We start from the raw sequence: 9,334 nt of genomic DNA, 5'->3' as shown, positions 1-9,334 counted from the left end.
TGGTAGGCAATAAAGTACACCTGAGCAAAGTAATGTTGTGGTGAACAGAATATTCTTGGAATATTAAACTAGCAAGGAATACAGAGGGTTTTCAGAATATGTCATTACCAGGATTAAAATTCCTTAATGGCTTTTCACTCCCTACCACTAAAGACAAGTTCTACATTATTTGGCTTATGCTTTCTCTCACAATGCTTCAGGCCAGTCTCACCTTTACTATGTACATATCAACCACATGTGCCCATTATTTATATCTCTTGCATATCACAGGTTTGCTTGCCTTCCTCAGAGGTTTGTGTTTACTATTCTAACTTTTAGACTTTCTATCCCAATTTTTTCCATGATAGATTCCTTTTTTTTTTAAATAGTCTGGCCCCAGTTCAAATACTACCTCCTTAGAGAGACTGCTTGTGATGTAATTATGCCCCTCTCTCATTAAATTCAATATTAATTTTCTTCAGAGCAAATAATGTTTGAAATTATTTTGTTGATGGCTTATTTATCCATTTTCTATATCTTCCATCTACAAATTATTAAAGAAAAAGTTATTTTCTCTTTCTCATTTATCTTAAGTCCCCAGTATTTTGGACCAATTATAATGTGCACTTATTAAACAAATAGTTATTGAATGAATGCTTGAGAATACATGAGAATGAATGTTTGAAAAACATGGATGTCTCTTATAAAGAAAACTTATAAGGTGAGGACTTATGCAATGTCAGAAGCAATGACATGGAGAAAATGGGAAGATCAGGCAGTTATAGACAAGAAGAAATTTTGGAAGGTATTGCCTCAAAAATATAAGATAAAAGCAAGAGTTACAGATGATTTTTGATTCATTGGATTTCTGGAATAATGGGGAGATTGTTTGCAGACATGAGGGTTCTTAAGAATTCATTAGTTTGAGGAGGAGTAAGTAAGATTCACACTACCTGATAAGTTAGAGGATAAACTAATTTGAAGGTAGAGGTACCCTGCATTAAAAATTCACAGGTAACTTTTTAATCTGCTCTTTCATATGATTATCAAGTCTGGCCGCAGGGGCAAATAAGCCAGATTTCCAAAGCTTCAACCACCATGCTTTAGCAAGGGGTCAGTGGATTTCCCTCTGTACTCAAGATTGTCTCTTTTTTTCCTCCACTTCACTGATCTCTGATCTTAAAGAGAATTCTCTGGGTTTTGCCTCAAATTCTTATCTGTCTTTCACATGAAGTCTTCCCCATTTCCCCAAGAACAGATAACAGCTTCACAACTGTGTCAAGTAGACTGACAGGATTACTTCTCTAATAGCAGAAATTCAGCTCTAATGTGTTGGGTTGAGCTTAAAATTTTAGAGCACTCTGTAAATACACATGGAAGTAGATTTTTTAAGGGTTATTTTGTAAAGGATTTATTTCAGAGAAAAACAAACAAAGCAGCTTCCTGGAGCTCTAAATACAGGAGTAACAGACTCTGAAGGAAAATATCAAATGAACCAGTTCCTCTTCCATTGGAAGTGTTTGTTTACTGTTTCTAATAGTTTTTGTTGGAGCCATGAGATATACCACACAAAAGGCTAAAAATGAGATGATCTTAAAAAATGCAGAAAAAGCATTTGCTAAGATACCACATCCATTTATGATTTTAAAAATTTACCAAAATGGGTAGAAAAGGAAAGTAATTCAACACAATAAAGATCATATGTGACAAACTTTTAACTAATGTCAGACTGAATGGTGAAAAACTGAAAGCTCTTCCTCTGAGATCAGGAACAAGACAGAGATATCCGCTTTCACCACTCTTACTCAACATAGTCCTGGAAATCCTAGTTAGAGCAGTCAGGCATGAGAAATAAATAAAAGGCACCCAAATTGGGAATGAAGTACAAGTGTTACTTTTTGCAGATTACATAATTCTTTATATAAAAAAGCTCTAAAGACTCCATTATGCAACCTCATAATTTGCATTTGATTTGATCTGCAGTTCTTTGTTTCAAAGAGTTAGATTTCCAAAGCTTCAGAACCTCTGATGAGATAACATCTGAGATGATACATCACTCACAGAGGGGAGGAAAATTAGTAGAAACTCCGACTCTGTCACATTGTGTGTCCTTTCAAAAACTGCAGTGAATCAGAGATAAGCTTACTTAAAGTGCAGTGAGGTCCCTGGTATGACTGTGTGGACTACTAGTCAAAGAAAAAAAACACACCTCTGTTTTAGAGCTGTTTGGCATGCACACAGGAGAAAGCAAAGAGGTGCTTCCTGATGTTAGTTCTTATTCTAAGACCAGTTGAAAAGTGGACTAAGCAAGAAACAACATTATTTTTCAAATGATAGCAGTAATAGTGGTAGTAGTGATGATAATAATTATAATAATAATAATGAATGTTCTGCTAAGAATTCTTCTCTAATTGTCTTCAGTTCTATTTTAATCATGAGCTATTAAGTGTGAGAATCCCAGGGATTATATGTTGAGCTGTGAATGTGTGTGTGAGTGTGTGTGTGTTATTTTAACAAGAAAAAAAAACAGGGCCATAAAATATATATACACTTGGGAATTCTTCAAGTTAAAGATATAGGAAAGTTCTGATGGGAGAAATGGGTATGAGGGCAAGAACTCCTCAGAACCAAACAATTATATGGGCCCGAGTAAAGATTTCAGGGTAGGCAAGGGATCTGGATAGAGGCAGATTACCAATGTGGGGATCTGGAAGAAAAAAATTAACTGAGGTGTTAAGATGGTAAGGTCCAGGATATATTTTTAATTCCTTTCTGCTTATGGAAACACATTTTCTAAAAGCCACTGGTTTGTTATAAGCCCTTATGAGGATAGATTAGAATGGGAGGGGTTGGAGGTCAGAGGAAGGGATGACTCTTTTCAAAGTCAACTCCAAAGAACTGCTCCTGGGCTTTATTAAAAACTTTATGGTGTAAGTGGTGAAGCTGTCTCAACAAACTGATTGCATTGCCACTAGGAGAGAAAGAGTGTCCAAGTGTATACATTGACTGTAGCATTACGAGGAAGAGAGGTCCTTTAAACTGTTCATAGAGATGGGGCTTTATGTGGGGAAATGAAATAGAAAGAGCTCAGATAAGCACTGTGAGAGCAAAAGGAAAATGAAAGAAATTGCACAGAATAGTTAGAAAGGACAGATCTCAGGGGTATTTGTACAACTAGATGTTAATACCTGTTATAGGCAATAGTGCAAAGTGGTGGACAGGAATGTTTAGAAAGATGAGTCTGCCTGTGCTGAGTAGATTAGAGACCATACTAATATCAGGTTTACAAATCTCTACCAATTTCTCATGCCTCAGAGTATAATATCCACTCTAACCTGTGCCCATCTCTCCATCCTTGCTTCCTCCAACTCTTCCCTCAATGTATTTTACTCCGACCTTGTAATGCCTTTCTCTAAATGAAATTCCAAGTTTTTTTTCTTTCTTTTTTTTTCTTACTTGTTTCTTTCATTTTTTTTCCTCTCCAGCCTCAGAGATTTTCACTTGCTCTTCCTGCTCCCAGGAACTTGTTTCTCTAAACTACTTACACCTAGCTTAATCTTGTCATTAAGGACTCACTTTGGATATGTTTAGGACATCTTTCCTTATATTATTTTTCTGTAGTCACTTGCTATCATGCCATCAGATGCCTTTTTTGCCTGTCATAAAACACCATCTGAAATTCTTTATTCATTTACCTGTTTACTTATTAGTGTCAGTCTTCTCTGCCCACTAGAATGTGAGTGTCCTGGGACTTGACCAACTGTTTTGTTCTCCCAAGATTTCCAGTGTTGAAAAAACACCTGGCATGATTAAACCTCAATAAATATTTGATTTTTTTTAAATAAAATATGAGTGATTGGAAAATATTAGGTGTTTGTGATGATGATATAGCATTGATATGATAAACATTTAGATGACAGATGGAGCGGGGAGATGGGAATATATTGGAAGTGTGGAACAGCAATGAGCAAGAAAGAATCAAAAAGTCTGTGAAAGTGATTGTCTAAAGTGGGTGGAAGAAAAGCAGGAGTTAGAGGTAACTGCCAGAATCACTGTCTGGTTTTCTGGAAAGACAGGAGGAGGCTACTCACCAGCATTCAGAGTTGCAGGTGCCCCTGAGTCTGAGGGATTTCAGTGCACATACACTGTTGGAGGTGAGCATTAGCACCGGTAGAGAGCAAATACCCTGAGCCAGGCCTTTGGCCCAAGCCCACAACTAAGTAAAAGTAAAAGTCCTTGCAGTGGTCCAAGTTTGCATTTCTTTCTTTTTATTTGCCTCTTCTCTTGAAGCAAATCTTTTTTGGGATTGATTCAAACTATTTTCTTTATAACTCTGTTCCAAAGTACTCACATCAATAGAGCTTGGCACTGAGAGATCACAGATAATCAAGGTTGTCATGATAAACTAGCTTTTGGCCTTAGTAATTCTTTTCCACATTTCACACTGAGTATTTTCCAAGCTGAAGTGATGAAAGTCTATTGCTATATCAAGTGGACAGAAAGGATTTCTATTGTAAAAACAAAACTTCAGCACTAATATATAGTGTTGAACTCTTTAGATTTTAAAATAACTCTGTAAAAACACATCTATAGGTTTTCTTTGTTTGTTTGTAAGATTAATATTGGAGGGAAAAAAAACAAGCCTAGAACTCAAAATGTGTGAGCAATAAACTCTGAGAGAAAAACAACAAAATAAGCCTTTGCCTCTCCCACTGGATGACCCAAAAATGCTTGTTTGACATACATGAGAACAAAGTACCTTAAATCATAGTGGCAGTAGTGTGTGGCATACTGTCATTGAAGATTGCCTCTGCCTGACTGATATGAGAAAAAGTTAAACACACAAAGGAGTCTGGATCCAGCATATGCTAGGGGCAAATCCCTTAATCCATAGTCACTTCCATGGAGTCCTCTAATGCGCTATTCATTGAACACTTGATTGTGTATGTTCTGACACAAATGAGTAGATACATGGTATAGGCCAGATACACTTGTCCATAGAATCAGAGTGAAACAAATTTGCACAGACAAGTGCATATAGTATTAATAGAACCAAACAACAATAGGAAAATGTTCAATTCTTCTCTAAATTATCCAGTTCTGACCTGTCCTGTTTCTAAACTGATGCTGGATTAGGGCTGTTCTGTTTACAAGAACTATAAAAATATGAACCTTATCTAAGCTTTAGAAAAATTGGGAATCTAGTTGAACTGTGGCTTATTCCATACCCTAGGTGGACAACAGAATGTCTTGCAAACACCTGACACAATGTCCAACAGATTTCTAATTCTTACCCTTCCTAATTTTAGTCATGCCTCATGGTCAGCCTAGAGGTCACCAGGGATAGTGGTGGTGGGGAGCTTGAGATATGAGTTGCATAGTAGAAGCAGGGGAAAGAACAGCAGAATTCCTCTGATAGAGCGACCTAACACTATCAGTGACACAAATGTCCACCTTCCCTTGTCCCCACCCCTGGTGGTGACAATGCACCCTTGACCAATAGTCTCATTTCATTGGAAGAATCAAGGGGCTGGGGGCCAAAGATGAGGAATAAAAGGCCAGACAGAGAAGCAGCAGTACAGACTTGCTTCTGGCTCATCTGTGATCAATAGAAAGCTCCAAGACACCATGGTGCATTTCACTGCTGAGGAGAAGGCTGCTGTTGCTAGCCTTTGGGCCAAGGTGAATGTAGAGGTGGCTGGAGGTGAGGTCCTGGGAAGGTAAGTACTGGAAATGAGAAAAGAGGCAGAAGTGTTTCTGAAAGAGAAATTGATCGGGTCTCTTAAATATTCTGACTTCCCATCTCGTCTATGACTGTGTTCATCCCATAGGCTTCTAGTTGTCTACCCCTGGACTCAGAGGTTCTTTGACACTTTTGGCAACTTATCCTCTGAAACTGCGATAATGGGCAACCCCAAGGTCAAGGCCCATGGCAAGAAGGTGCTGACCTCCTTCGGAAATGCTGTTAAGCATATGGATGACCTCAAGAGCACCTATTCTCAGCTGAGTGAGCTGCACTGTGACAGACTGCATGTGGATCCTGAGAACTTCAAGGTGAGTTCTGAGCATGCTTGTATTTTGTTCTTTTGTCTTAGTTATTTGTGTCATGCATATATTAGGAAACATAGGCATTTAAGTCTTATCCTATATAGGTAATTGTAGAAATAAGTATTTCAGGAAAGAGCTAGATTTTGGTAGTTAAGTAGTTTCAAAAGTAAGACCAAATAGAGTAATGACTCTGACTAGGAGAGACCACTGGTCTGATATTTCAAAAAAAAGATGCATTGTTGTGAAGAGCAGCGGCCAAAACTGAGCTAAATGTTTTTGGCTTAGAAAATACAAATTGAGCCAGGTAGAAAGCATCTTGCCTTGGTTAATTTAAATTTTCTATAAATATGGATGATTATATCGCTGCATGGTTCTTGATGATAGAACCAGAACTAAGTAGGGCAAAGTAAAAGCAATCTTTTCAATGGATGGCTGTGTTCCTTCCCACTTCCCCTATTAGCAGTGATGAAATGCTGTTGTAAACACAGCACAGCGTTCTTTGTCATATAAGTATGCAAATAATTTACATATATGTAATATCTGGGGACTTAGATTGCTCATTTTGAGACACCTTGCAGCACTATAATCATACTTTAATAAAAAAAGAAAAATACTCTGAAGGAAAGAAGCATTTCATAGCAATATCATAGCAATGTTCTAGGGTGATGAACTGGCAGGACAAATAAGAGAAGCATTAAACCCAATAGCAGTACACAATTGGGAACTGAAGCCAACATCAAGCCCATAATGATGCACTTGTGTGGGATCATGACCCTTAAAGTTGCTCAAACTCTTATCAGAAAGGAAATGGGTACTGTCTATATTTTGGTCTTCTGTTTACAATATGCTAATTTCTTTTTATCCCCAATCTCTCCCCAGCTCCTAGGCAATATGATATTGATTGTCTTGGCAACACAGTTCGGCAGGGAGTTTACCCCCCAGATGCAGGCTGCCTGGCAGAAGCTGACAACTGCTGTGGCTAATGCTCTGGCCTACAAGTACCACTGAGTCACCTGTCCAACTCTGTGAGTGCCTACCAGAAGGTCCTATATTCCAAGAGTCCACCTCCTGAAAAATGGGATCAATGCCTTTTCCTCTAGACTTAACTCCTATATGATAAAAATAAAATAAAAATTATGCCTTATAAAGAATATCCTTGTCTTTTCTTTCTGTTTGTCTTTTATGTTGATTCAGCTAAAATAAAGCACTCTTATGATAATGAGAGTATTAGATTGGTAGTTTGGGGATGATAGAGAAGAAACTCTTGTGAGGCTCTACAAGATAAGAGTGGCTCCAATGGAGCAGTTACTTCTAGGAATGAAAGTAGGTTCTTGAACTGGACAATGTTTTTAGAAAAAGGGAGGTAATAAAGGTACTCTTAATACATACAATGCAATAGTTGATTGTGAGTAGGGCATGCTAGGACTTAGTATGGGTCCCATGTATGTTATCCTAATATATAAAATGCCAGGGGCAGTCACGACCAAAACAGCCAGATGGACGACCCAACAGCAGACTGTGTAGGGCGACCAGGCCGGCAGTGGGGGGTTAGTGAGGGACAACCAAACGACCCAACAGCAGGCTGCATGGGGCCACCAGGCCAGCAGGGGGTGCAGTTGGGGGCAACCAAGCTGGCAGGGGGCAGTTGGGGGTGACCAGGTCTATAGGGGGGGGCAGTGAGGGACAACCAGGCCAGTAAGGGGGGGCAATTAGGGGTGACAAGGCCAGCAGAGGGGGGCAGTTGGGGATGACCAGGCTGACAGATGGGGCAGTAAGGGGCGACCAGGCCTGTGGGGGGGCGGAGGGCAGTTAGGGGCAAATTTCATGCACCAGGGCTCTAGTTATTTGTATAAATTAATAATAGAACTCTTTTTAAGCTATAGTTCATTTCCATTTAACATAAGAAACATTTTCATCAATTGTAATGCAGTGAAGTTGGAGCTTCACACAGACCCAGTCAAGAGCCATGTTATAAAGGAGAGGGACATAAAAATATGGAATTTGTGGAAAACTGATCCACATGTGGTTATATTATTTAAAACATAGCACCTATCTTGAGCATAGCCATCAGTGTTTGCTGTGATTATAGTGAAGTGATAGGTAGAAGAATGAACTTGCAAACACAATGAAACTAAGAAAAAATAAGTAAGGAACCATTGTAGCAAATATTCCATAGAACTTAATACATAGTAAAATAAAGAATGGAGAAGTCACAAATGAAAGCCAGGTTTCCTGTCTGGTGAATGAAAAGAAGAAAATCTATTGACAAAACAGAAAATGCCTAGAAGTCTCTTGGTTGGATCTGGCTCTGAGCACAACAACTTTTATAGAAATCACTTCAAATTCCTGTACCCTAAAGGAGTTCATCTCCATCAAACAAAAAGTATATGAAATGTTAAAGGGTCTTATTGAAAAGAAGAGGAAGAAGAAGAAGAAGAAGAAGAAGAAGAAGAAGAAGGAGTCAAAAACATGAACAATAAAATGGCAATTAATACATATCTATCAACAATTGAATCTACTAACAAAATGAACAAGTAAAATAGATACAGAGACATTTTTGTTGGCTGCTAAATAGAAGGGAGGTTGGGGGCCTAAAAAGGTGAAGGGATTGAGAAGTACAAATTGGAGAGAAGAACCAAGATGGCGGCATAGGTGAATGCCTGTACTTTCTGCCTCCCACAACCACATAAAAATTACAACTAATATACAGAACAACTATCATCCAGAACCACGGGAAGTCTGGCTGAGTGGAAGGACTACAACTAGAGAGGTAAAGAAGAAAGCAAACTGAGATTGGTAGGAGGTGCAGAGGTGCAGAACGGGCTGGTCTGGCACCCAGGTGTGTGCTTTTTTAATCTCAAGGGAGGCTGCCAGAGGAGTGAGGGGTCCCAGCCCTACACCAGAGGCCCAGCCCAGGGTCCCAGAGATGGGGAAAGAAGGCCCTACAGGCAATAAGAAATACGGACTGTAAAAACCAGAGCGGATTGGGGCTCAGTGACGCACAGACTGCTAGAGACCCAGCTGCTCCTCTTAAAAGGCCAGCACCACGAACTGAATTTATAAGCTCCTGCTTGCTCTCAGCTCTAGTGCCAGACGAGGCTCTGGGGGACCCAGACACATACGGGAGAAACTGGACTGTCTGGCATTGGGGCAGGAACTCGGGGGCAGCTTCCTTCCAGATGAAGGTGCTCCCAGCAGTCATTGTTCCCATGCTGGGACCTCCCTGGTGCTGGGCTGACTGGTAGCCATTTCTTTTTGCTCTGCTCTGGTGACTTCCTGAGACCCCGCCCCACCCAATTTACAACCC

At 39.5% G+C, this 9,334-nt stretch overlaps 1 protein-coding gene across 1 annotated transcript; it reads left to right on the top strand.

Annotated features, from left to right (window-relative positions):
• Positions 1-5,607: 5,607 nt before the first annotated feature.
• On the top strand, positions 5,608-7,035 carry LOC102431594 (hemoglobin subunit epsilon-2). Its single transcript, XM_006094541.1, has 3 exons — positions 5,608-5,699; positions 5,811-6,033; positions 6,907-7,035. The coding sequence occupies exons 1-3, from the start codon at positions 5,608-5,610 to the stop codon at positions 7,033-7,035; spliced, it is 444 nt and encodes a 147-aa protein (XP_006094603.1).
• Positions 7,036-9,334: the final 2,299 nt, after the last annotated feature.

Source organism: Myotis lucifugus, unplaced genomic scaffold (assembly GCF_000147115.1).
Source record: "Myotis lucifugus unplaced genomic scaffold, Myoluc2.0 scaffold_138, whole genome shotgun sequence".
In the NCBI taxonomy this organism is placed as follows: Eukaryota; Metazoa; Chordata; class Mammalia; order Chiroptera; family Vespertilionidae; genus Myotis; species Myotis lucifugus.
The sequence above is the reverse complement of the archived record's forward strand: the minus strand, read 5'-3'. Positions and strand labels throughout refer to the sequence as shown.

Coding starts and splice junctions, on each gene's coding strand:
- LOC102431594 (XM_006094541.1), top strand. CDS start 5,608: ATGGTGCATTTCACTGCTGAGGAGAAGGCTGCTGTTGCTAGCCTTTGG. Junction 5,700..5,810: donor GGAGGTGAGGTCCTGGGAAG/GTAAGTACTGGA, acceptor TTCATCCCATAG/GCTTCTAGTTGTCTACCCCT. Junction 6,034..6,906: donor TGGATCCTGAGAACTTCAAG/GTGAGTTCTGAG, acceptor ATCTCTCCCCAG/CTCCTAGGCAATATGATATT.